This window comes from Podarcis muralis, chromosome 2, assembly GCF_964188315.1.
Source record: "Podarcis muralis chromosome 2, rPodMur119.hap1.1, whole genome shotgun sequence".
NCBI classification, from domain to species: domain Eukaryota; kingdom Metazoa; phylum Chordata; class Lepidosauria; order Squamata; family Lacertidae; genus Podarcis; species Podarcis muralis.
The window spans coordinates 118,921,055-118,949,043 of record NC_135656.1 but is presented as its reverse complement, the minus strand read 5'-3'; the positions used below and the strand labels follow the sequence as shown (position 1 = coordinate 118,949,043).

At 44.9% G+C, this 27,989-nt stretch overlaps 2 protein-coding genes across 2 annotated transcripts; both read right to left on the bottom strand.

Annotated features, from left to right (window-relative positions):
- Positions 1 to 1,050: 1,050 nt before the first annotated feature.
- Positions 1,051 to 11,930, bottom strand: LOC144326790 (vomeronasal type-2 receptor 26-like). The gene is made up of 6 exons (XM_077923614.1): positions 11,926 to 11,930; positions 9,720 to 10,011; positions 8,713 to 9,516; positions 5,212 to 5,439; positions 2,563 to 2,689; positions 1,051 to 1,964 (listed from the first exon to the last, which is right to left on the bottom strand). The coding sequence occupies exons 1-6, from the start codon at positions 11,928 to 11,930 to the stop codon at positions 1,051 to 1,053; spliced, it is 2,370 nt and encodes a 789-aa protein (XP_077779740.1).
- An 8,464-nt stretch (positions 11,931 to 20,394) lies between these two features.
- LOC144326789 (vomeronasal type-2 receptor 1-like) lies at positions 20,395 to 27,685 on the bottom strand. The gene is made up of 4 exons (XM_077923613.1): positions 27,659 to 27,685; positions 24,269 to 25,078; positions 22,148 to 22,252; positions 20,395 to 20,568 (listed from the first exon to the last, which is right to left on the bottom strand). Exons 1-4 carry the CDS (start codon positions 27,683 to 27,685, stop codon positions 20,395 to 20,397), a joined length of 1,116 nt encoding a protein of 371 aa, XP_077779739.1.
- Between the last annotated feature and the right edge of the window lie 304 nt (positions 27,686 to 27,989).

The window sequence follows — 27,989 nt, the reverse complement described above, 5'->3', positions numbered from 1 at the left end:
TTTGGAAAAGCTTCTCAAGTGATGTATATTGATGTATCTTTTATATATATATACATATATACAGTTTAAACCAGGGGCTCTCAAACAGTGGCCTGTAGACCGGCAGTGGTCTATCAACAGTTGGTGAAATAGAAATTCTGTAAAGCACATTATCGGAGGCCAGAGTCGCTACACAAGAGTGAGGCCTGGCCACAAAACTGGTAAGAACCAGTTTAGGAGGAAGCTAAAAATGACTGTTAGAGTGAAAAACAAGTCCAGGTAAGGTGCAAGGAAGGCTCTGTACGTGAAGTAAAAAAGGCTTGGTTGGGTGTCTCTAGGATTTATAGTTGGATGAGAAGGCGATTCTTTGGCAATCACTTGTAGCTGAGTAAGATTGCCTTCCATGAATATGGTTTTAACTGTGAGCCCATAAGTGATTGTAGAGGCCAATTCTGGATCCACACATCCTTCCACAGTGGGGACGTAGGTTTCTGGGTGGGATTTGATCACTGTGAGGGTTTCCAAAGCATGCCTTCCTCTTAGAACATTTCGTCCTGAGTTTGAGCGTCTTCAAAACCCACAACACCTTTGGTAAAGGCTGTTCTCCAACTGGATTGCTCGCAGGCCGGTGTTTCCCAGTTGTCAGTGTTGCATTACGCTTTCTATTTTTAAGTTCGGAGTAGAGTAGTTGCTTTGGAAGACGATAATCAGGCATCCACACAACATGACCAGTCCAACGAAGTTGATGTTGAAAAATCATTGCTTTGACACTGGTGGTCTTTGTTCTTCCAGTACACTGGCATTAGTTCGCCTGTCTTACCAAGTGATAACGTACAATTTTTTGGAGGCACCGTTGATGGAATAATTCAAGGAGTTGAAGATGGCACATGGATTCACCACAGTTGGCTCCTGTGATAAGGAGAATCCTTCTGCTAAATCAGTCCTAAGACCCATCATCATACGACATCCTGTTCCCACAGTGGTTAACCAAATGTGAATCCTCCCACATAATCTAAAACAAAAAGTAGTGTTGGCCTTGAACTTGATAAATGACACCTCTGGAAAACAGTTTCAGAAGCTTTCCAAATTAGTTTTTGTGGTTAAATATGCCTTTGTATTCATATCTGGCCTCAGTACAATAATGTAGCATTTAGGAATGAAGATGCAGCCCAGAAGCCCAGCACTGGAGGCCAAGATAGAGAAGACCTGCACGGCTACCATGTATTTCCCTTTGGTGCTCTGGTAGGTGGGCACAAAGGAGACCCAAACACTGCAGAAGACCAGCATGCTGAAGGTGATCAGCTTGGCTTCATTGAAGGCTCCAGGCAGGTTCCTGGCTAGGAAAGCCACCATGAAGCAGATGGAGGCCAGGAAGCCCATGTAGCTAAGGGCAGCATAAAACATGGCAATAGACCCTTCATTGCATTGCAGGATGATCTCTCCAGCCTGGGAGCTCATGTCAGACTCTGGGAATGGGGGAGAGATACACAGCCAGATGATGCAGATGACAACTTGGACACTGGAGCAGGAAATGATAATGGAGTTGGCCAGACTCTTCCCCAGCCATTTCTTCACTCTGTTCCCTGGCTTTGTGGCCAGAAAGGCTAGAACCACAGTGATGGTTTTTGCCAACAAAGAAGAGACGGCAACTGAGAAGATGGTGCTGAAGGCCATTTGTTGCAGAAGGCATGTCGCTTTCCTTGGCTGCCCGATGAAGAGGAAGGAGGACAGAAAGGAAAGCAGGAGGGAGACGAGGAGAATATAGGAGAGGTCTCGGTTGTTGGCTTTGACTAAGGGAGTTTTTTTGTACTTAATGAAGGTTCCTAACACAAAGCCTGTAGCTAAGAATAAGAAGAGGGAAAAGGAAGCTAGGACGACCCCCAAAGGTTCTTCATAAGCCAGGAAGGTGATAATCTTGTGGACACATTGATCTCTGGCCTTGTTTGGTTGTTGATCTTCTGGGCAGCTGGTGCAATGCTCTGCATCTGCAGAAAAACAGGAGTATTATCAATCACGTAGCCCACTGTAACAGTGGCAAGAAAAATTGATGAGATATGTGGAATTGGCCAAGTTGACATATAAACTGCGTGACAAGGACAACCATGACTTTGGAAGAATGGGAATCATGACTTTGGAAGAATGGGAACTTGTTACAAACTAATTAAAAAGACAACAAAAATGACTTGGACTCCTTGGCAGGTTTTGAATAAACACCCACAAATTTATTAGTTAAATATATGATAGACAAGGCAAGGATATGTACAATTTTATAATATGCAGAGAACAATATGTGCAAAGAAACCAGAGAGGGGAGCTGAGGGGAATCCTGTGGGGCGGGGAAGAGGGAGGAAGGGGGGAGGGGAAAAATAATGTAATTGAATATTTTGATTGATAAATCGTTATGTTGAAATTGTTTAAGAATTTTTTTTTTAAAAAAAATCATGTACTGCTATACATATATATAGTTCGAGTTTTTGCTCTGGGGAATATTGCAACCCTAGACTGGATGGTCATCTGGGTCCTTTCCAGCTCTATGATTCTATGAGTCTTTGTCCCCTTGCCCAAGACTCTGGTGCCACCCACCTTCCTGAGTGGAGATGGTCCCTTCTGCGCAGGACATGCAGTCATAGCAGCAGAGTGGCTTCCCTTCCTGAACCAGCTTGAGAAATCCGGGGCGACAACTTTCCACACACCTGGAGGGAGGCAGGGTCTAAGCACAAAGACAGGGGAAACAAGGAAAATGTGTTTTCTATGGAAATGGGGCACAGGATTGGGGAAGGGCATTTTACATTTGAAGCTTGTGACTAAGTGTAAGGCCGAAAAACTGTAGCAGCTACCTAGGTACTGGGACGCGGGTGGCGCTGTGGGTTAAACCACAGAGCAAAGGACTTGCCGATCAGAAGGTCGGCGGTTCGAATCCCCGCGACGGGGTGAGCTCCCGTTGCTCGGTCCTTGCTCCTGCCCACCTAGCAGTTTGAAAGCAGGTCAAATTGCAAGTAGATAAATAGGTACTGCTCCGGCGGGAAGTTAAACGGTGTTTCTGTGCGCTGCTCTGGTTCGCCAGAAGCGGCTTCGTCATGCTGGCCAGTAAAGCGAGATGAGCGCTGCAACCCCAGAGTCGGCCACGACTGGACCTAATGGTCAGGGGTCCCTTTACCTTTACCTAGGTACCAGAGGCCCATGTAGATTCAGTAGCATGGAGTATCTACTTCCAGTTCTGGTAGGCTCACTAGAAAGCAAAAACATGGTTGCAGAGATGGTCTGATAACCCGTCTTCAAGAAAGACCCATCAGACCAGCACTGCCAAGTGTCTTCCTGACCAATATCAGATCTCTCGTCCATAAAATTGATGAATAACAGTTACTGATGGTTACAGATAGGTAGCCATGTTGGTCTGCCATAGTCAAAACAAAAAAAATTCCTTCCAGTAGCACCTTAAAGACCAACTAAGTTAGTTCTTGGTATGAGCTTTCGTGTGCATGCACACTTCTTCATGCACACTTCTTCTTGTGTATGCCATCAAATGCCAACAGTGTCCTTCAGCTCTCTATATTGGACAAACAGGCCAAACCTTACGCCAAAGAATAAACGGACATAAATCGGACATCAGGAATCACAAGACAGAGAAACCAGTAGGAGAACACTTCAATCTCCCAGGACATTCTATACAAGATCTCAAAGTAGCTGTTTTACTACAAAGGAATTTCAGAAATAGACTGGAAAGAGAAGCTGCTGAATTGCAACTCATTACGAAACTTAAAACCATGGAGATACCTGGTCTGAACAAAGACATTGGATTCTTATCTCATTATACATGACAAAGCCATTTTTCACCTTCTCACCCCTTGCTTTTTCCTGTAAGACCTATTGCAGTCGTTAAGAGTCGTCAACAGGCTCATCACAGTTATCTGCCAATCACCCATTCCCACCACCCTTCTCAGTAATACCCCTCCCCACCTTCTCACTATATAGAAGGATCTGGCAACTTCTGTTTCAGTGTATCTGAAGAAGTGTGCATGCACACGAAAGCTCATACCAAGAACTAACTTAGTTGGTCTTTAAGGTGCTACTGGAAGGAATTTTTTTGTAGTTACTGATGGTGGCAAGCAAGCTTCTTTGTGAGAGCTGTATGATAATTATTACAGAAACTTGGCTACCTTCAGCAGTACCGGATGCAGCAGTAGAGCTGATAAATCGAGTAATTTATCGCTCTGATAGAAACAGTGATTCTGGTAAAGCTAGGGGCAGAGGAGTCTATATTTACATACACAATGGTTGGTGCGTTAACAGCAAAGTAGCTTACACGTATTGCTCCCCAGATGTAGAATTGATGGCAGTTACATGTCGGCCATTTTATCTGTCTAGAGAATTAACTGTCATAATTATTATAGCCGTTTATATTCCACCTGATGCTAATGTCAGTGTGGCACTTTCTAAGCTATATGATGGCATCTCTAGGCAGCAGCAAATCCACCCAGAGGGCGCCCTTGTTGTGGCAGGGGACTTCTGTAATCTCATTGTATACAAGTTGTACAAGTGACAATAAAGTATTTCATAATTCATAATTTTGCCATCACTGTATCACAGCAGTGGACACCTGGGCGCATTCAGTAAAAACATGTTTTAAAAACAACATGATTTTTTATTTTTTAAAAATAGGAGTCTTGGGTGGCACATAAAATTTAAATAAATAATTTGGTGAGGAAGCTCCTTCCCCCAACCAGCCTTTCTCTGAAGCAGAGCTGGGAGAGAGGCTTTCCTGAAATTATAGACTACCTTCAAAGTTTCAGGGATGGTTAAATTTCCTGGAAGGGTTTGGATGAGGAGGTCATCACTCATCCAAGCACACAAATCTACCGCAGCCTTTCTGGAAGTTGCTGGGAAATGGCCAGTTCAATGTGGCTTCTCATGAGCATTTCAGAAAAAGGGCTAAAAGCATAATTCGGTCAAGATAATGAGGGTTTTTAATCGTTTAAATATGGCAGAGGGTGGGGGGAGTTTTGGCCAACTCATTTGGCAGCTAGACTGGTGACTGGGAGTTTCCACCAAGACCATATAACACCGGTCCTGGAAAACCTACATTGGCTCCCGGTACATTTCTGAGCACAATTCAAAGTGTTGGTGCAACACACAATTTTACAGGGACCCACCATGAGATCTTCAAGAAATGTTGAGCTTTGTTGTTGGCAGGTGTTTGGGAAACGCAATATAATGAAAGATGATTTCCCCCACCTGGTTGAGCCATTTGGGCCACACAATGGCATCCCGATCAATTGTGAACTGTACGTCTGGGGATCCTCGTCTCTTGATACTCCCAAACTTGACCCTGAGGATGGACTTATTGGGAAACACCACCCAGTTTACAATGTCCAGGTCGGCTGCCAGTTCCCCGTTCTCATCCAAATACACTTTGTCCATGGAAGAATTGTAAAACTGGGCGTTTCCCAGGAAAGGGTGGAGCTAGAAGGGAAAGAAAACAGCAGCATTTAGGATATGGGAAAGGACACTGACTATCCAGCTCTGCCCGTTTCATGCCTGGCTCTCCTCTGATTGGGGGCTTGGTTAATGTTATGTACTGAAGTTCTCACCCTGGGCCAGCAGGGGGATACTGTAGATAGTTTTCACTCAGGTCCACATATGCAAATAGGGGATTGAAAGTGACGTTCAGTGATTGGCTAGTTACAGAAAGTTGCTACTGTAGCATGGAGCTCTATAGTGTACTGGAGCTCTATATAAGCAGGCTGGCTGAACCCTTCAGTTCAGTTCTGTTCTGGCCTGTGAATAAACAAGAGCTGTTTTGAAGAATCGCTGTGTCGTCTGATATGTTCACCCACAACTTAACAGTTAAGGCTCAAGTAGTTGTGTGTGTTAAACAGTTTGTCTCCTGAATGAAGCACAAGAACTCAGATGCCGATTCTTTCCAAAAGCCTTTTTTCCCCAGTCGCCCTCTGCCACTGTTTATTTTATTTTTTATTTTTTATAATTTCATTTTGACAAAGTAATAATCATAAATAAATAAGAATAAAAATGTGCAACCCACCACCGAGACCATTCCATTGTAAGTATCCAACCTCCCAAAATTTCAACATCTCTTGCTACCCCTTTCCGTTTTGACAGTACAAATTCTACAAACACCTTTTCAATTTTCAATTCAATTTCCTTTATTCGACTGATAGTCAGAAATAAAACATTACACAATAATTATAAACTATAACATCATAGGGGTACATAAATAAGGTAGGGCCACAGTACTAGACCTCTCACAGATAACCCACATCAAAGCATTCAGTTATACGTTTCCGACACTTGAGTGCCAGGAAAAGGAATTTAGCCCCTGACAAAGTTGTTTCCCCAGAAGACTTATTTAGCAGATATGCTGTCTGCTTTCCTCTTTGTTGGGAACTGAGCTGGGGTAAGTATGGAGTTATAAGATACTGTCTTAAATCGTTGTAGAAGGGACAGCTCAGTAAAATGTGCTCTGTGGATTCTACCTCACCCAATGCACAGTGGCATAATCTCTGGTCATATGGGACTCCTCCATATCTTCCCTTCAGAACCGCCGAGTCAAGAACATTCAGCCTAGCCGCAGTAAATAGTCTGCGGTATTCCACGTAGTGGATATCCGCCAGGTAGCGAGCTGGAGCAGTCCGATACAACTGCTCCCCCAGAAACAACCCAGATTTCACACGGGCTATGTCCTCCTGTCTGGCAATATCCCTTAATCTTTGAGCGATCACCGCCTTTGCGTGGCTATACGTCATGGACTCTATATAAAGGGAGGACAACCCGCACTTCTGCACTTCCTCCACTATCTCCCCTTCCCATGGAGATTTAAAGTTATCCCTCAGAATCAAGGGGGCCAAACCCACCGGTCTGAAACAGAGCTTGAGCCATAGCCATAACTTCGCTTTCAGGGCCACATACCTAAAGGCTTGACAACCGGTTTCCAATCTCATGATCACGCCTGCCACGGAGGGGGGGATCCTGAGTATGGCTCTGAGGAATTGGGTTTGGATAGATTCCAATTTTTCAAAGTCCGTATGTGAGCCCAAGGCAATGCCCACTAGCAGAAGAGGGAGGACTTTCATTTTAAAGAGTCGCAAGGCAACTTTGACAGTTTGTGCCTGTTTCTTGGAGTACAGGGTTCTAATCACCAAGGCTGCTTTGGATGCGTTCGAGGCTATGTATTCTCTGTGCGCCAAGAAGGACCTATTTGATCTTACAACCTGACCCAGGTATTTGAAGCAGCTAACCTGCTCTAAAGGAATACCATTAATTGACCATAAATTAGGTTTCAAGCGAGCAGCACAAACACCTTTTGTATCTCCTCAAAATAATTTCTCCTGCATGTCCCCCACCTTACCTTAATGACACATGTTAATTTATCATTAATAGCTATATCCCACACCTCTCTATACCATTCTTCCATTTTATATTCCGCTTGCCCCTTCCACTTCCTAGCTACAATAATTCGTGCAGCTGTCAATAAATTTGTGAGCAAGTCCTTCATGGCCTGTGAACCTTCCACCCCCTCGTAGATTGATAATAATGCTACGTCTGGACTTTCGGTCAGCTTTAACCCAGTGGTTTCTGTTATCTCTTTAAACACCCTTTGCCAGAAAAATTGTACATATTTACACCCCCACCACATGTGATCATAATTCCCTGTTTCCTGGCATCCCCCCCAATTCCAAAAGCTTCAGTGCTCAAATAACTTTAGTACATATACAACTCAGCAAAGGCACGGCAGACAATACATATCTCTACTCAAGGCATGGCTATACAAAGACACATCCTGTGACATGGTTAGCCAGTGGAAGATGCTGATCCAACAAGGATATGCCCCTTTAATTCCTGTTATACAGGAATGGGGATGGCACAACTTAGTGCAGGACACTGAATACAGGTCCAGCAACACAAACACAGTCCCCTGGACAAAGGCTGGAACTTAGTGGAGCTCAGTAGGTGCCAAAATAGCACCCTGGTCTCACAGAGCAAGCTGGTCATTGAATCACACAATTCAAAACTGGAGTTAACTCTTTAGCAAAACATGGTCTTCACAGGCTTTTCTGAGTTTCATGCCTAATGAGCACAGCAGCTCATGCACTGTAAGTTCTTACTCCATGTAACCAATTGCCGAGACTAAAAGTCCCAACGTCCCCACAGCCTCTTCTCTAGGGTTTCTTCCGAGCAATCGGAGACTGCGCCAGCAAGCAGTTTGCCTTTGCTCCTCCCGTTTCATACCTCTTCTGGTTCTGGGAGTCAGGGGAGCCTGTCACAGCAGGAGGGGGAGACTCCCTGGCTTCCTCACCAGCCAGACTCATCTCTCCCTCTTCTCCAGCCTCCGCTTCTGCCTCTGATTCTGGGCTTCTCTCTGCCACAGACTCTCCCTGCTCACTAAGCCCTGTTGCCCCTTCAGCTTCTGACACCTCCTCTTCCTGGTCTTCTCCCTGTGACATCTTCTCCCTGTAACCACCCATCATTGTCCCATCACCAATCCCTGGGCTCTGAGTCTTCTGCCCTTGGTGGTTCCTCCTACCACCTTATCCTACTCTGGCCGTTCCTGAGGTCAGTGTATGGGGGCATGGAGAGGGGCCAGTTCAGGATGCTTCCACAATGGGTTTGCAAAATTCCCCCTTCTGACACTATTTCACATGTTCTTTGTCAATTCTGGAATGGTTACACTCTATTGTCAGGTTTAGCAGAGATGTCTGTGATGGGAAAAGGAAATACCTGCCATGACTGTAGCTTTTGAACTTCCAGACTGACCATGACCCTCCTGTTTGACCTAGAGGAATATGCCGCATTTAAGGCATGCGCCACAGCTTGGACGGCGTTGTAAATCCTGTAGCTGTCTAGAGAGAGGATTCTTTCCAGATAATCTTCAGGCAACATCTCCAGTTTCTCTCTCTCTCTGCATCTTGTCCAGCCTTTCACTGACAAGGCATGCTTTAAATATGAACAATTAAAGGCATGTTTCCAAAACTTAGTGATAGTGGAGAAAAAGGGAAGAGAGTAATCATATTGTGCCCATTTATTTGTTCCAAGGAAGAAAGAAAAAATACCATGGATGTGTCGGAAAGAGAAACCTCTGTATGTTAACTCGAAGGAAATGTCCCACGTAATAGTTGTGATCAAGACTTTCCCTGCAGTGGGTTTTAACAACCGGTGGAATATTTGTTCTGCATGTACCACTCCTGCTACAAAGTAAGATGTTTCTACATAGTAAAAAAATACGTTGACTTGTCTCCAGTTTTCGAATGGAAGAATATCAATCACATAATTTGTTTTGACATGTGGAATGCTTTGTGAGATGGCAACACAAATGCCATTCTGGGTGAGCAAAGGCATCAAATTCTTCATGAACCTCTCTCCATTGTCGGTGTCTTGAGTAAGAAGGCCAATGAACATCCATCTGAAGTGATGGAGCAGCTTGACAATCCCTGGGTACAGGGCTTCTTCTTTGGGGACCATCGGGTAGAGAAAAGGGAACAGCCTCTTGTCATTCATCACATGAGAGACAAAAGCGTAATTGATCTGACAAGAAAAGGAAGATTTATTTTGAAATTCTGAAAAGCCATTATGAGTAGCAATGATTGTGTGAGAAAAGAAAGGCTTGTCTTGGTCCTTATAAAATCAAAGGTCTGTATCCATTCGCACATAACTTCCACCCCACCCAATTTTTGAGTTCTCTGGAATTGGGCTCAGTCAGAAAATGCCACACCGCTCTCCATCCCTACCTGTGGGATGTTATAGATGCTCAACATTCTTGAAATCTGGATGGAGTTTGGAGAGTCGGCTCCTTCGAGAACAGCGAGCAGATTATTCTGCCCTCCACAGCTGTAGTTTGGAACATTTGCCTGCCCAGTAGAGAGCAAGTCTACCAAAGCTTCGATTGTCACCCTTCCATCAAAAAAGTTCTGGTGGATGTTGTAGCCCAGAGTGATGTTGGGTAAGAGCCTGGGGTTCTGGTTGACTTCTTGAATGGCAAGCAAGAAGGACAGGTATTGCCAGTACCTTGTCCCCCCTCTCCTGCAAAAAAAAAAAATACACATAACAGCATCATCCAAGCTCATTTGGCAGAACATGAGACACTTAATCTCAGGGTCGTGAGACAGAGCCCAATGTTGGGCAAAAGATTCCTGCATTGCAAGGGGTTGATCCCTTGCAATTCTACAATTCTATGATCCTGCAATCAGTGAGTATATCAGATTCATCTCTGTTCCCCCCCCAGTTTTTATGGATAAATTCTGGATTCAGTTTGCAGAGCTTTTGCTAACACTGATCCTTACTTAACGCTGAGTGGGAGGTGGGAGAGCCTTGTTCAATCCACAGGCATTCCCCTTTGGAAAACCAAAACTTATTAGTATAACAGCAGATAAAACATTTTAAGCTTTCATTAAATGATAGGTAACATTCAGCGTTAAGCGTCAAGTAGAGACATCACCTTGCCAACAAAGGTCCGTATAGTTAAAGCTATGGTTTTCCCAGTGGTGATGTATGGAAGTGAGAGCTGGACCATAAAGAAGGCTGATCGCCGAAGAATTGATGCTTTTGAATTATGGTGCTGGAGGAGACTCTTGGGAGTCCCATGGACTGCAAGAAGATCAAACCTCTCCATTCTTAAGGAAATCAGCCCTGAGTGCTCACTGGAAGGACAGGTCGTGAAGCTGAGGCTCCAGTACTTTGGCCACCTCATGAGAAGAGAAGACTCCCTGGAAAAGACTCTGGTGTTGGGAAAGATGGAGGGCACAAGGAGAAGGGGACGACAGAGGACGAGGTGGTTGGACAGTGTTCTCGAAGCTACGAACATGAGTTTGACCCAACTGCGGGAGGCAGTGGAAGACAGGAGTGCCTGGCATGCTCTGGTCCATGGGGTCACGAAGAGTCAGACACGACTAAACAACAACAACAACAACAACATTCAGCGTCACCTCTCTCCCTCTCCCTCTGTCTTGTGGATTACAGGGAAGAATTGGGATTACTTCATTTGAGTCACAGTGACTTGTGAATGGATGAATTTTATTATTTCGGTCACAGACCAGTTCCAGCCCACATGCAATATCAAGGAAGTCATAAAACACGATAGGGATACATTTGAATTTGCAATTAGGTATAAGAGGGACAATACAGATATAGCAAGAGTTAAAAAATATATAAATTAAAACTTAGTCACTAACATATAACCTAAGATTATCATTTAAGGCCTTAATCATTATGATAGCACAGCTTGTTCCCTAAGTTTTATGGCAATCACACAGAATTTGGCTACCCTTAATGTGATCTCAGGATCCTTGTCCTCTACCAGGGATTTTAGACACTGAAGTTCGGATTCATTTGGAGATTTTTGCATAGCAGGGGTAATAAATACCGAGTGTATATCCCCGTAGAAATGGCAGCATAACAAGGCATGAGAGTTTCTACCTCCATCAAGCCGCAGGGGCCGACTCGTTCCGCGTATGGTTTACCCTCAAATCTGTCCTGCAATAAGGCAGATGGCAGCACATTTTATCTAGCGAGGGTAAATGACCATCTGTATTTAGGTATTTGTAATTTTGACAAACAATTTGCTGGGGTAAATCCTCTCCCATTATCTTTTATTGCTGGGTGTTTATTCATCTCGCTCACGTGGCATTGCAGTTCCACATCCCAAATTCATTGGCGGATTATTGCTCTAGCTTACAGTGACTTGTGCTCTGGATGTTTTCTGAGATTTGGCCCTCTTCACTTGATTTGAAAACTGGGCGGCTTCCAACAAATTCAAACACAATACATCAAACACGAGAAACTTTCCTGATGTCTTCAGATGTCTTCTAAGAGTCAAATAGTTGTTTATTTCCTTGACATCTGACGGGAGGGCGTTCCACAGGGCGGGCACCACCACCAAGAAGGCCCTCTGCTAGGATTCATCACAGCTGTAGAAATCACATTCACCTAAACCCCTACCGCATCCTGGAATTTCTGGGTTAAATAAACAACAGCCAAAAGTAGCTGGAGTCATGTCTGTGTCTGAGACATGTGACTTCATTACAGCTTTTAAAAGTTGCAGAGTTACTTATCTCTACAAGGTAATCTCATAGTGACCTACTGTACAACTCTTTCCTTCTTTGGAAATTTGCAAACAGCTCATAAATTGCTAGAGTTTATTGTGGATCTGGTGCTAATTTACTTCAGAAAAGCTGCAATTGGGGGAACATTTACTTATTTAATAGACTGGGATCATCTGGGTTGGGTGGGGGGAAGAAAAGGAGAGGGTGCCCTGGACTTCTCCACTTGCAAAGTCAAGCAAGAACCTCTTTAGGCAGGGGCCTCTTTCTCAAAGTCTCAAATTGGGCTCTTGTTCTGTAGGTCAAAGCTATGTTTCTCGCCAGGCTGCTCTGCTCTGCTCTACAACTGAAAAGGGACCTTTCTGTGACAGTGTCCAAATGGCAGATTAGGCAGTTCATAGAATCATAGAATTGTAGAGTTGGAAGGGACCCCAAAGGGACCCGAGGGTCATCTAGTCCAACCCCCTGCAATGCAGGAATCTCAGTGAAAGCATCCCTGAAAGGTGGCCCTCCATAGAATCATAGAATCATAGAGTTGGAAGAGACCACAAGGGCCATCGAGTCCAACCCCCTGCCAAGCAGGAAACACCATCAGAGCACTCCTGACATATGGTTGTCAAGCCTCTGCTTAAACTCCAACCTTTGCTCAGAAACATCCAAGGAAGGATATCGCCCTCAACCTCCGAAGGGAGACTGTTCCACTGTCAAACAGCTCTTACTGTCTGAACGTTTCCCCATATGTCTTGTCGGAATCTCCCTTCCTGCAACTTGAAGCCATGGGTTTGAGTCCCTTGCTGGTTTCCCAGAGTCTCTCCCTAATTACAAAACAGGACAGGGGTTTAGGGGGAGCAGGAGAAAGCCTGATCATTGGGGGGGCTCGTGAAATTGGTAGCTTGTGGGGCGTCAGTAAACTCATCCCCATAAAATGGCTTACAGGGAAAGACTGGCTGAGGGAGACTCCTTGAAGGTGTGTGGATGGAAAAATCCTCTTGTGGGAGAGATGACCCCACTGATGATGTGATCTCCCGGCCTGTAATAACCGAATGGACCTATCCTATCACTCTCCAAAGTCAAGTGGCATTTCGCCTTCTTCCGGCACTCTGCGTAATGGTGTTGTAGCAGCAACAGCAGCAACAGCCGCAGCATTCCTTGTCTGCTTGGAACAGCGCCCCTCCGTTGTTACTGCTCCTTGCAATTAGGAAACAATTAGATGAAGCCAAACTCTTTTTGCAATGGCTTTCCGAGCATTGACCAAGTCACACCAAGACTTGACATCTGAAGTGGATGGATATCAACCTCAGCACCTGCATAGCCCAATTCCCCGGCCCCAAATCTCAGCCCAAGCTCTCAGTGGCACCAAAGGCACTGATGCACCAGTCCTTTCCAGCTCAGACGCAAGACATTGCCTCATGCTGTTCTCAATTCTGATGCTTATTTTAGTGGACTCGTAAGTGCTCATTGGCCAAATCTCTGGAGCTCTGTTGAGAAGATGATGGGGAAAATCACTATGATTTTGATCATTCAGAAGGGAAAAGGAGACAACAGGCCGGATTGATAGTCAAAGCTGGGGGGAAATACGGGAGAATCGTACATTGAAAATGTTGTCTTTAAGGATAAATTAATTTGGAGATGGTATTTAACACCAGTCAGATTGAATCAAATAAACAAGGGATATCCGGTGTTATGTTGGAGGGGATGCCAAGAAATAGGGAATTATGTTCACATGTGGTAGGGATGTAAATATGTGAATTTTTTTTAAGCAAAGGGTGTTTAAAGAGATGATGGAAATCACTGGGTTAAAGCTGACCAAAAGTTAATAGGTAGCATTATTATCAATTTATGATGGGCGTGGAAGGTTCACAGTGAAGGACTTGCTCACAAATTTATTGACAGCTGCACAAATTATGATAGTTAGGAGGTGGAAGGGGCAAGCAGAATATAAAATGAAAGAGTGGTATGAAGAGGTGTGGGATATAGCTATTAATGATAAATTAGCATGTGCCATTAAGGTAAGATGGGGAATATGCAGGAGAAATTATTTTGAGGAGATATGGAGGGTGTCAAAATTACTTTGTCAATACATATATATTAAAAAATGTAATAAATGTATAAAATATAAATAAAAGAATGAATAAAATAAAAAGGGGGGGGGGGAGGGAAGAAGCCTCAGCTTTGCAATATCTTTAACTCTTCATGCAGCTCCATTCATAGGTGCAAAAGGCTGGAGGAAAACATGTCTGTGAAAACTCCCAAACTGTAAGAAGGAGCATGTTTAGCCTTGGTGAGAAAACACCTTCACAAGAGTCAGAAGCAAGATTTCTGGAGTACTGTGCCCAGTTCTGGGCACCACAGTTCAAGAAGGACACTGACAAACTGGAACGTGTCCAGAGGAGGGCGACCAAAATGGTCAAAGGCCTGGAAACGATGCCTTATGAGGAACGGCTAAAGGAGCTGGGCATGTTTAGCCTGGAGAAGAGGAGGTTAAGGGGTGATATGATAGCCATGTTCAAATATATAAAAGGATGTCGTATAGAGGAGGGAGAAAGGTTGTTTTCTGCTGCTCCAGAGAAGCGGACACGGAGCAATGGATCCAAACTACAAGAAAGAAGATTCCACCTAAACATTAGGAAGAACTTCCTGACACTAAGAGCTGTTTGACAGTGGAATTTGCTGCCAAGGAGTGTGGTGGAGTCTCCTTCTTTGGAGGTCTTTAAGCAGAGGCTTGACAACCATATGTCAGGAGTGCTCTGATGGTGTTTCCTGCTTGGCAGGGGGTTGGACTCGATGGCCCTTGTGGTCTATTCCAACTCTATGATTCTATGATTCCTTTTATGCCCGTGCGGGGAATCCTATGGAGCACAGGACAATTTAGGCCTGGCCGACTCTTCCCATTAACAACAACAACAACAACAACAACAACAACAACAACAACAACAACAACAACAACTTTTTATTTATACCCTGCCCATCTGGCCGGGTTTCCCCAGCCACTCTGGGTGGCTTCCAACAGAACACTAAAATACAATAACCTATTAAACATTAAAAGCTTCCCGAAACAGGGCTGCCTTCAGATGTCTTCTAAAGTTTGGTAGCTATTTTTCTCTTTGACATCTGGTGGGAGGGCGTTCCACAGGGCGGGTGCCACTACCAAGAAGGCCCTCTGCCTGGTTCCCTGTAATTTGGCTTCTTGTAGCAAGGGAACTGCCAGAAGGCCCTGGGTGCTGGACCGCAGAATGATGGAGGTGGAGACGCTCCTTCAGGTATACTGGGCCGAGGCTGTTTAGTGCTTTAATGGTCAGCACCAACACTTTCAATTGTGCTCGGAAATGTACTGGGAGCCAATGTAGGTCTTTCAAGACCGGTGTTATATGGTCTCAGCGGCCGCTCCCAGTCACCAGTCTAGCTGCCGCATTCTGTTGTTTTTTTTAAAATCATATTTATTAAAGTTTCCAGACAAGATACAAAAAATAAAAATAAAAATAAAATACACTTTAGCTTTACTTTCATATCCTTCTTTCTGGGACTCCCCCCTCCCCCTCCCGAATTGTTTTCCCCTTTCATTAATTTGTTTCAACAAGTTCTTACTCCCAATTTAAAACTTAGTTTGTTTAACCCACCATTCAATTTAATTATACAGTCATTCCACTATCCCTTATCATTAACAAAAATAAAATTTCCCCCCAAGGTCCACCCCAATTTCCTTCCACGAATTCCCTTTTTTAATAACCACATCCAATCAAAGTAAAAAATGTCAAAAAGATATAGAAAAATATAAAAGATTAGAAAGAAAACAGATTCAAAAAATAGTTACACAGCCTTTGGATTCCAAATCTCCCCCCCTTCCCCGGATTAGGTTCCCTAGCTGCCGCATTCTGGATTAGTTGTAGTTTCTGGGTCACCTTCAAAGGTAGCCCCACGTAGAGCACATTGCAGTAGTCCAAGCGGGAGATAACTAGAGCATGCACCACTCTGGTGAGATAGTCTGCGGGCATTAGACAAGTGAGGCTGCTTTGGCCAAGCCATGCCTCAATAAGAGCTGGAAACGAAGGCCATTTCTACTCCGTATGTCTTCAGAGTGGACAAGCCTAGGCTCACATGAGATCCCCCCTTACTCTCAATCAGACTGAGAAGCTCTCCTGCATGTAGACCACCCCCAAGATGCAGCTCCTCAAGGCTTGGGGCCAGGGGCACTCAGAGTTTCCTCCTCACAAACCCATAGCAAAGCAAGCAAGAGTACCGGCTGCCAATGCCTGCAGCAAAGATTCCATATTGATGATTGCAGCTCAAGGAGTCTTGTTCTGCATTCAGGGTGGGGAGGTGCAGTGTGTCCTGGACATCTGCCCTGTTAGAAGTGGGTCTGAGACCCTCAAAATAAAATATATATCCCCTATACCCGAGCGCAGGTTCCCTCCCTCCTTCCATAGGGCGGGCGCCACTTCCGAGAAGGCCCTCTGCCTGGTTCCCTGCAACCTCACTTCTCACAGTGAGGGAACCACCAGAAGGCCCTCAGAGCTGGACCATGGCTCAGCTGAACGCTATGATGGCAGAATCATCCCTGAATTGCACATGTGCTCTCTGGAAGAGCATTACAGTGGTACCTCGGGTTACAGACGCTTCAGGTTACAGACTCCGCTAACCCAGAAATAGTACCTCAGGTTAAGAACTTTGCTTCAGGATGAGAACAGAAATCACGCAGCGGCGGCAGCAGGAGGCCCCATTAGCTAAAGTGGTACCTCAGGTTAAGAACAGTTTCAGGTTAAGAACGGACATCCAGAACGAATTAAGTTCTTAACCCGAGGTACCACTGTACTTGCATAAAGACTAGTAAGAATAGTGTGGTTGTGTAGGTATTTTATCGCAACCTGCCTGTGATGAAAGAACTCATTATGCACAAGGGACGAGTGGCCACAGCAGTGTCAGGAGCGAGCCAGCAGTACATCACATGAAGTAAGTGGAGTTATCTCTTTATTAAATGAAACAGGATTTTCACAGGAGTGTCACATCTCATGAGCACAGCGACTCTTTTTCTGTACACCTTGTACAGTTGCAGAGACTGAAGGTCCCTGCCTTCCAACAGCTGTTTAAGTCCCCTTCTCCACAGGGTTTCCCCCAAGCAATCAGAGACTGTGTCTGCGTGTCTGTCTTTGCTCCTCCCACGTCATTCCTCTTCTGGTTCTGGGAGACCGGAGGGGAGGGGAGCTTGTCGCAGCAGGATGGAGAGACACCCATGCCTCTTTACCAGCCTGACTCATCTCCACCTCTTGGCCTCACTTCTCTCCTGATTCAGCTTCTGGATTTATCTCTGCCACCAACACTCCCAGCTCACTAAGCCTTGTTAGCTCTTCAGCTTCCAACACCTCCTCCTCCCAGTCTTCTCCCTGTGACCACTCATCGTCGTCCCACCACCAATCCCTGGGCTCTGAGCCTTCTTTCCTCGGGGGTTCCCCAGCTGGTTTCTACCACCGTTCATATGCATCCAGTCCCTGACACAAAGTCATTATGAATACATTTTCACCATTCATGATTTATAGGGATGGAAGAGAGATTCACATCTAAGCACCTATCTCCACATAACTATTTTGCTGGAGATCCATTCTCAAAATTTAAAAGGATATTTAAGAATCAGACGCCATCTTCAGTTTTTGTCTTTAGAAGTTCCTTTGTATTCAGATCAGGCCTCAGTACAATAACGTAGCACTTGGGAAAGAAGATGCAGCCCAGAAGCCCAGCACTGGAGGCCAAGATAGAGAAGACCTGCACGGCTACCATGTATTTCCCCTTTGTGCTCAGGTAGGTGGGCACAAAGGAGACCCAAACGCTGCAGAAGACCAGCATGCTGAAGGTGATCAGCTTGGCTTCATTGAAGGCTCCAGGCAGGTTCCTGGCTAGGAAAGCCACCGTGAAGCAGATGGAGGCCAGGAAGCCCATGTAGCCGAGGACACCATAAAACATGGCAACAGACCCTTCATTGCATTGTAGGATGATCTCTCGAGGCTGTGAATGCATGTCAGACTCTGGAAATGGTGGAGAGATTCCCAGCCAGATGATGCAGATGGCAACTTGGACACTGGAACAGGAAATGACAATGGAGTTGGCCAGATTCCTCCCCAGCAATTTCCCCACTCTGTTCCCTGGCTTTGTGGCCAGGAAGGCCAGCACCACAGTGATAGTTTTTGCCAACATAGAAGAGATGGCAGCCGAGAAGATGGTGCTGAAGACCATTTGTCTTAGAAGGCAGGTCACCTTCCTTGGCTGGCCGATGAAGAGGAAGGAGGACAAAAAGGAAAGCAGGAGGGAGATGAGGAGGATGTTGGAGAGGGCCTGGTTGTTGGCTTTGACTATGGGAGTTTCTTGGTATTTAATGAAGATTCCTAACACAATGCCTGTGGCTAAAGACAAGAGTAGGGAGATGGAAGCCAAGATGATCCCCAAATGTTCTTCATAAGCCAGAAAGGTGATGATCTTTGGGACACATTGATCTCGGCCTTTGTTTGGATATTGATCCTCTGGACACAGGGTACAATGGTTTGCATCTGAGGAAGAGAGAAAGATAGGTATCCGTAACCAATAGACTTGGAAAAATAATATTGTTGCAGGAGTGGTCAGGAAACAAGAAGCTGTGGTAGGGAGGGGCAACAGTTGATCTGTTATTTTTTCTTTTAATGTTTACCCTTGAATCTCGCCTTTCCTTTGTGAAGACAGAGGTGGTGCACAAGGTTTTTCTCACTTCGGAACTGCAAAGAACACTATAAGTAAAGCTGAGAGGCAGGGACCTCCCCTGACAGATATGTCTGGCCTCTTGGTTAGAAGAAGAATTACTATCTAATTTTGAACTTCTTTTTTTTTTTTTGGGTAGGATAACCAGCTTGGACTTAACCAAAAAGCTTAAGTCCAATTGATGCATGAAGGGGTTAATGCCATAGATTAAGCTGTCCTACTAGACTTTGCTAGGTCGCTCTCCCTCACAAGTAGGAAGGCAAGGCTATTGTTTCCTTCAGTCTACTATGTCTACTATTTTCTCCCTTATACAGTGGTACCTCTGGATGAGAATGGGTTCCGTTCCAGAGCCCCATTTGCATCCCGAACAGAACGTAAGATGTGACAGCGCATCTGCGCGTGCACGGGTTGTGTTTCGCCGCTTCCATGCATGCGCGTGATGTCATTTTGACCATCTGCGCATGCGCGAGTGGTGAAACCTGGAAGTAACACGCTCCGTTACTTCTGGGTCACCGTGGAGTGCAACCAGAACATGCTCAACCTGAAGCGTATTTATTCTGAGGTATGACTGTAATGCTTTCGCTGTTTTAAATATTTACTATTTCCCATTTGTCAGTTACTTTTTGTTAATATACCGTATTTTTTGCACCATAACACACTTTTTTCCTCCTAGAAAGTAAGGGGAAATGTCTGTGCGTGTTATGGAGCGAATGCCTGTGGGTGGTGGGGGAGATCTGCTGCAGTCATGAGCAGAGGATCCATGGTTCCCCTTCCTTCCCTCCTCCGTGGTTACAAAGCATGGATCCACATGGATTCTCAGGATTTTTGCATTGGGCTACTCCAAACTCACTGTCAGATCACATGTCTGTGGCCACAGCATGAACCACAAAAATCATATATCCACTATTTTGTTTAGAATATTTTTTTTCTTGTTTTCCTCCTCTAAAAACTACATGCATGTTATGGTCTGGTGCATGTTATAGAGCGAAAAATGCGGTATATGAATTCATTTGCTTGCTTGCTTTTTGGTGGGGTTCTTGAATCAGCTTAAAATAGCTAAAGTAAGGCATTGTGGGCAGTGCAGGATCAGCCCTCTCCCTCTTCCCCTTTCTGTAGCACAGAGATTGCATCTTCAATGCCCTTTCTTTCTTTCTTTCTTATTCTTTTATTTTGCTTTAAAGCAAATACAGATAAATATAAACAACCAAAATTACAAAAGAAAAATCCTTAATAATAATAATTGAAAAAGCTAAAAAACTACAAAAAATATCAAAGTACATGGCATAGAACACAAGCCAGTATGGGGAAGAAAAATGAAAAAAGAAAAAGGAAAGAAGAAGGAGGAGAAGGGGGAAAAAAAGAAAAGGGAAAAAAGAGAGAGGAAAATGAGCCAAAACACAAGAAGGCTCGTCTGTTGTATGCTTCCGTCCAGGTCACAACAGATCATTATTCTTATCAATTCTCTCTATCTGCATTCCATAGAATCCCTCATCTTGGTATCAGGGAGCATTTCCATATGCGGTATCATTCTAAACATAACCAGGTCTATATTGATGAACTCTTATCCCCTAGATAATGCCATTTCTTTCAACTCTCTGGAAAATATGTCTTTGGGCTCTTCACAGAAAGTGTGTCTGAGCGAATCGTCAGCCTACTTATCCTCTCCCAAGGAATGTCCTCTTGGTTGGAACCACCCACCTTCCTGAGTGGAGATGGTCCCTTCCACACACAGAGCACAAGCATAGCAGCAAAATGGTTCTCCTTCTTGAACCACCTTGGCATAGCCGGGACGACAGCTTTCTGTACACCTGGAGCGCGGCACGGTCTAGCCATAAAGAGAAAAAGGAGCACCAAAGGTAAATTGTTAGGAGTATTTGTGACAATGGAATTCGTTTATAGGACCCAACAGAATCTCTAGTTCCACTGACTGGCAACACCCCCACCCCCCAAGAAGCAAATTTGATGCAGAAAATCATGATGAGAAAACCTCTTGGGTGTGTTTTCTTGTTTGTTTGACATTTATAGCCCTCTTTTATACACATTAGGTAAAAAAGGTAAAGGTACCCCTGCCCGTACGGGCCAGTCTTGACAGACTCTAGGGTTGTGCGCCCATCTCACTCTATAGGCCGGGGGCCAGCGCTGTCCGAGGACACTTCCGGGTCACATGGCCAGCGTGACAAGCTGCATATGGCGAGCCAGCGCAGCACACGGAAACGCCGTTTACCTTCCCGCTGGTAAGCGGTCCCTATTTATCTACTTGCACCCGGAGGTGCTTTCGAACTGCTAGGTTGGCAGGCGCTGGGACCGAACGACGGGAGCACACCCCGCCGCGGGGATTCGAACCGCCGACCATGCGATCGGCAAGTCCTAGGCACTGAGGTTTTACCCACAGTGCCACCCGCGTCCCTTTTACACATTAGAAAACTCAAAATGCACTGCAAAAAATACAATAGCATAATAACAGTCCTAGAAGTAATTACAAACAACAACAAAACACACTGATGAAGAGTAATAATAATAATAATAATAATAATAATAATACTTTATTATTTATACCCCACCCATCTGGCTGGGTTTCCCCAGCCACTCTGGGCGGCTTCCAACCGAATATTAAAAACAATACAGCATCAGACATTAAAAACTTCCCTAAACAGGGCCACCTTCACTTGTCTTTTAAAAGTAAAATAGTTGTTTATTGCAACAACCAGCCATAAGGTTAAAAAAAAGGCAAAGGACCCCTGGATGGTTAAGTCCAGTCAAATTTGACTATGGGGTGCGGTGCTCATCTTGCTTTCAGGCCGAGGGAGCCAGCGTTTGTCCACAGACAACTTTCTGGGTCATGTGGCCAGCATGACTAAGCCGCTTCTGGTGAAACCAGAGCAGCGCACGGAAACACCGTTTACCTTTCCACCACTGCGGTACCTATTTATCTACTTGCACTTTGATGTGCTTTCAAACTGATAGCTTGGCAGGATCTGGGACAGTGCAATGGGAGATCACTCTGTCACGGGGATTCGAACGGCCAACTTTCCCATCGGCAAGCTCAAGAGGCTCAGTGGTTTAGACCACAGCACCACCCGCGTCCAACCATAACAACTGGAGACACTAACTTAAAAAATGTCTCCTGAATTAATTATTATTATTACTATTATTATTAAAGTTCCAACTCCTGCATTGTATTGAATGGGATTTACTCCCTGGTAAACGTGCAAAGGGTTGCAGCTGAAATACTATGTGAGTTATTAAGCACGTTATTAGCCCATAACTGATGTAACATAGAATAAAGTGTTCTGTACCTTGTTAAAGGTTTGGGGCCACACAATGTCTTCTGGGTTAATGGTGAATGCCTTTCTCTCTATACTCCCAATTTTCACTCTCACACGAGATTTATTGGGAAGCATTACCCAGTTCTCAATATCATACTTGGCTGGCAGCTGCCCGTTCTCATCCAAACGCAGGCTTCCCATGGAAGTATTTGGAAACTGGATTGCCCTTAAGAAAGGGTGGAGCTGGAAGGACAGAGAAAGCATGAAACTACATGAGGTGTCCCTGGAAAGCAGTCAGGGAATTCTGGGAAGTAATTGACAATGAATTAAAAAAGATATTTGAAAAAACCTTCCCCCCAAAACCCAAGGCATTCCTTTTGTGAATGGTAACAATGAAAGTCCCTAAAACACAAACAAACAAAAAAATTTTATATGCCACTAATGCGGCTAGAATCCTATTGGCACAAAAGTGGAGAACGAATATGGTGCCCATCAAGGAACAGTGGCAGTTTAAAAGAGCTTTCCCCCCCTATCTTGTTGTTTCCTTACATCATAAACATCCCTGTGGTCTTTTCACAAGGAGCTGTATTGTTGTTGTTTAGTCGTTTAGTTGTGTCCGACTCTTTGGGACCCCATGGACCAGAGCACGCCAGGCACTCCTATCTTCCACTGCCTCCCGCAGTTTGGTCAAACTCATGCTGGTCTCTTCGAGAACACTGTCCAACCATCTCGTCCTCTGTCGTCCCCTTCTCCTTGTGCCCACCATCTTTCCCAACATCAGGGTCTTTTCCAGGGAGTCTTCTCTTCTCATGAGGTGGCCAAAGTATTGGAGCCTCAGCTTCAGGATCTGTCCTTCCAGTGAGCACTCAGGGCTGATTTCCTTCAGAATGGAGAGGTTTGATCTTCTTGCAGTCCATGGGACTCTCAAGAGTCTCCTCCAGCACCATAATTCAAAAGCATCAATTCTTCGGTGATCAGCTGTAGATGAATGCTTAAATATAAATCCATATAGGTAAATGAATAAAAACACACGTCAGCTCACCATAGTGGGGAAGACTGTGACCAGGAGACCTTTGTGGCTGCTCAACCTGTGTCCCAGGTGTGTCCCAGGTGGGCAACTTCAATGTCCAGCAGAGATGCAAGGGGATGAGGAGTGTCCAGCTTTGGTTAGGAAAGCTGGATCTCTCTAAGGGAACCAGGGAGGAACCACTAGATACAGGGGAGCCTTCTGATATAAACGCCTTCGCCAACTCCTCGAAAGACTCCATCAACGGTGTCTCAGAAAAAATTTACACATCACCTGGGAAGACAGGTGAACTAATGCCAGTGTACTGGAAGAAGCATAGATCACCCGTGTTGAAGCAATGATTCTTCAACATCAACTTCGTTGGACTGGTCATGTTGTTCGGATGCCTGATTACAGTGGTACCTAAGGTTACAGATGCTTCAGGTTACAGACTCTGCTAACCCAGAAATAGTACTTCGGGTTAAGAACTTTGCTTCAGGATGAGAACAGAAATCGCACGGCGGTGGCGCGGAGCCAACGGGATGCCCCATTAGCTAAAGTGGAACCTCAGGTTAAGAACAGTTTCAGGTTAAGAACGGACCTCCAGAACGAATTAAGTTCTTAACCCAAGGTACCACTGTATTGTCTTCCAAAGCAACTACTCTATTCTGAACTTAAAAATGGAAAGTGTAATGCTGGTGGTCAACAAAAGAGGTTCAAAGACTCTCTCAAAGCAAATCTTAAAAAATGTAGTATAAAGACCGTCAACTGGGAAACACTGGCCTGTGAGCATTCCAACTGGAGAACAGCCTTTACCAAAGGTGTCATGGGCTTTGAAGACGCTTGAATTCAGGAGGAGAGGGAGAAACATGCTAAGAGGAAGGCACACTTGGCAAACGCTCACCATGATCAACTCCTGCCCGGAAACCTATATCTTCATTGTGGAAGGATGTGTGCATTCACAATTGGCCCTCACAGTCACTTATGGACTCACTTTTAATACCGTGTTTATAGAAGATCTTACTCGGCTACGAGGGATCAAAGAAGAAGAAGAAGAAGAAGAAGAAGAAGAAGAAGAAGAAGAAGAAGAAGAAGAAGGAGAAGGAGGATAGTGAGAAAAGAATGGGTTGACCTCCACCACGAGACTCACAAATTGGATTTCCTCCACAATGGGCACACTTTTTATCTGACAATTAAATTTTATTCCATAGCTGGGAGAATGGATTACAGTTTGCAAATGCACAAGTGAATACCTGCCATGGCTTCAGCCTTCGATGTTCCAACCTTTCTCCTCCACCCACCGTCAACATCCACTTTGATCTAGATAAGTACATAGAATTTAAGGCGTGTGCCACAACTTGGACATTGAGGTAAGTGCTGTAGCTGTCTTGAGACAGGGCTCTCTCCTGCTCCTCTTTAGGCAAGGTCTCCAGTTTATCCTTCTCTGTGCATCTTGTCTGACCTTTTTTGGCCAGCGCGTGCTTTGAGTATGAGCAATGGTATGCATTCTGCCAAAACTGCCCAAGGAGATAGGAACGTGGCTTATAGCAGTCATGTTTGGTCCTTTGTGGGGGTTTCATTAAAAAGGACAAAGAACCATGGATGTACTGGAAGAAATCAAGATCGAAAGACAAATTGAAGTTGATGTCCTGAGAACCTGCAGTGATCCAGACTTTGGCCCCAATTTCTTTCTCCAGTGTTCCTTGTAGTGCCTTAACTGGCATCCATCCCATTTGGGTGGTTTCATAGTAAACGATTACAGTGAATTGTCTCCATATGGCAAATGGTTCACTCGGGCCGAGGATTTGAAGTGGATTATTTTCATGTACTCTTTTTGATAAGGCAATGCAAATTCCGTTACTGGTCGTAAGAGCTGTGAAGTCTCTCAAGAACCTTTCGCCATTCTCATTGTCTGGAGCAATGAGACCAATCCACGTCCATCCAAAATGCAGGAGCAACTTCACAACCCCCAGATACTGATTTTCTTCTTTGGGGACGATCCGGTATACAAAAGGGAACTGGGTTTTATCATCAAGAAGATGAGCAACAGAGCCATAACTGATCTGGTGCGGAAAGGAAGAATTAATGTTTTGCTTTCAGGATAAGGAATAGACCGCAATACGTCAAGGACTGCCTCTTTCCATCTGAACCTACCCGGACCATGAGATCATCTTCTGAGGCCCTTCTTTGTGTGCCTCTTCCTCAAGAGGTTCGGAGGGTGGCAACACGAGAACAGGGCCTTCTCTGCAGTGACTTCCCATCTGTGGAATGCTCTCCCCAGGGAAGTTCGCCTGGCGCCTTCATTGTACACCTTTAGGTACCAGGCACCTTTTTAACAAGGCCTTTGGTTGATCCTAGTTTCATCCTATGCCCTTTTAAAATGTGTTTTTTTTTTGTCAGGGGGGCAGACTAATGGACTGTTGTTTTTAGTTTTATTAGGTATTTTGTGGTTATACATCTTGATTTGATTCTGTGAACCGCCCTGAAACTCCCAGGTATAAAGGTAAAGGTAAAGGTACCCCTGCCCGTACGGGCCAGTCTTGCCAGACTCTAGGGTTGTGCGCCCATCTCACTTAAGAGGCCGGGGGCCAGCGCTGTCCGCAGACACTTCCGGGTCACGTGGCCAGCGTGACAAAGCTGCATCTGGCGAGCCAGCGCAGCACACGGAAACGCAGTTTACCTTCCCGCTAGTAAGCGGTCCCTATTTATCTACTTGCACCCGGGGGTGCTTTCGAACTGCTAGGTTGGCAGGCGCTGGGACCGAGCGACGGGAGCACACCCCGCCACGGGGATTCGAACCGCCAACCTTTCGATCGGCAAGCCCTAGGCGCTGAGGCTTTTACCCACAGCGCCACCCGCATCCAGGTATAGGGCGGTATATAAATTCAATCAATCAATCAATAAAATTGTTACAAAAGTTGGGTGCCTCCCCCTGTCTCTGCTGACCAGTAGCAAGAGCCCCTGGGGTTCCAGGCACTCACCCCTGGTCTGAGCTCCTTTGGACAATTCAGACATGGCAGAGACTGTCGTAGCTTTAAGAAATATGGTTTATTCACCTATTTACACCTTCAGTCTGCATGGAGCGAGCCCAGATCTTACAACATTACATTTCAAGAGGCGCTTGTACCCCACAGCCCTGGAGCCCAAGACATCTCTCCCAGGCAGTGGTCAGCCTGCCCAAAGATGGATCCCAGACCAAAATTCCAGAATGACTAGAATGGCGAGCTAAAATTTGCGAATTTGTGGAGATGGCAAAGTTAACAGCATCAATTACAGTAGAGGCTGTTCTAATAAATTTTTGTATAAAGAGTGCGAATCCGTAAAGGATTACATGAAAAGAGTTGGCTTCGGAGCCTAAAATTAATATGCAACAGCTTAAAGGGTGCAAGGTTATAGGATGATATTAAAAGAAATATGGAACAACAAATCAAAACAGCTGTTAACGCAACAAAAAACAACAGTATGTAAAGAAGATCGCTCATGGGTGAAGGGAAGCAACGGGTTTAGGGAGAGGGAGGTGAGGGCATTAATTGAAAAATTGTTAAAGATATATATGGGACCTAAGAGATTAAGGATAAGGAACCGAAAGAAGAAGACAAATATTAAGGAATAGTAAAGTAAGGGAATCTGAGAAGAATCAGTACAAACGAAAATATGAGACTCAAGGTTTTGTTATATACTGTTTTATCTTGGATGTGAAGTCTTCTCTTGAAAAGATTGTACATAAAATGAATAAAGAAGAGAAATATAAGATGGATCCTAGACTTTTTCCTCCCAGCAACCCTTGCTTAAAACTCTATTTTCCTGTCACCTCACCACCAGTTACCCTGCCCACCTTCCAAACCCAGTCTCTGTTCACATTTCAGGGCGGGGGGTGGGTGGAAAAGGATAGTTCTCTTGCATTGCCACTGTCCCTCAATGGCTATCTATTGTTTTATGGCCCTAGCTTAAAGGTAAAGATAAAGGACCCCTGACAGTTAAGTCCAGTTGCGAAGGACTCTGGGGTTGCGGCGCTTATCTCGCTTTACTGGCGAAGGGAGCTGACTTGTCCGAAGACAGTTTTTCTGGGTCATGTGGCCAACATGACTAAGCCGCTTCTTGCAAAACCTTCTGGTGTTTACCTTCCCACCAGAGCGGTACCTATTTATCTACTAGCATTTTCACGTGCTTTTGAACTTCTAGGTGGGCAGGAGCTGGGACAGAGCAATGGGAGCTCACCCCATCATGGGGATTCGAACTGCCGACCTTCCGATCAGCAAGCCCTAGGCTCAGTGGTTTAGACCATAGCGCCACCCGCGTCCCTAGCTTAGTAAGGCTGTTTTGCATAGGCTAGTCCAGAAAATCCTCTGCTGCTTGTATTTCTCAATTCACATCCCAAATAATCAAAATCCTAGCATTTATTAATTTATAGGGTTTACGCACCTCCCCAGTCTATAATAATATTTATTAACCAAAATGATTACTAATTAACAGTGTTGGTTGGTGATGCTAGGAGTTTTAATTTGAACCATCTGGAAGGTGCTGGGAATTGAAGAAAGCCTCAGGATTTTCATACTTTCTCATGCCCTTCATTCCTTGGGAGAAAAACTGGAATTTTATGCAGCTGAAGTTCTTCTCTGTCCACCCACACCCCACCTTCATACCTGTGGGATTTTGTAGATGCCTGACATGGTTGAAATCTCTATCGAGATTATAGAATTGCTTCCTTCAAGGATTGCCAGGAGTTTATTCTGTTTTCCACATTTGTAGTTTGGAATATTGCTTTCTCCGTCTGCAAGCAGTTCGAGCATGGCATGGGAAGTCCTCCGTGCGTCGAAATAGTTTTCATAGAGGTTATAGCCCAAGCTGATGTTGGGTAAGAGCCTGGGATCCTGGTTGATTTCCTGGACTGTGAACAAGAAGGACAAAATGTGCCAGTAGTACATAGATGACAAGCTGCAAAATAGCAAACAATTAAGAAGTGTCAAAATGTTT

Coding starts and splice junctions, on each gene's coding strand:
- LOC144326790 (XM_077923614.1), bottom strand. Junction 2,690..5,211: donor GGCCCAAATGGCTCAACCAG/GTGGGGGAAATC, acceptor CTTTGTGCTTAG/ACCCTGCCTCCCTCCAGGTG. Junction 1,965..2,562: donor GACCATCTCCACTCAGGAAG/GTGGGTGGCACC, acceptor GTTTTTCTGCAG/ATGCAGAGCATTGCACCAGC.
- LOC144326789 (XM_077923613.1), bottom strand. CDS start 27,685: ATGTCAGGCATCTACAAAATCCCACAG. Junction 22,253..24,268: donor GAAGGCTGAAGCCATGGCAG/GTATTCACTTGT, acceptor CTGTCCTTCCAG/CTCCACCCTTTCTTAAGGGC. Junction 20,569..22,147: donor AGTATGATATTGAGAACTGG/GTAATGCTTCCC, acceptor CTTTATGGCTAG/ACCGTGCCGCGCTCCAGGTG.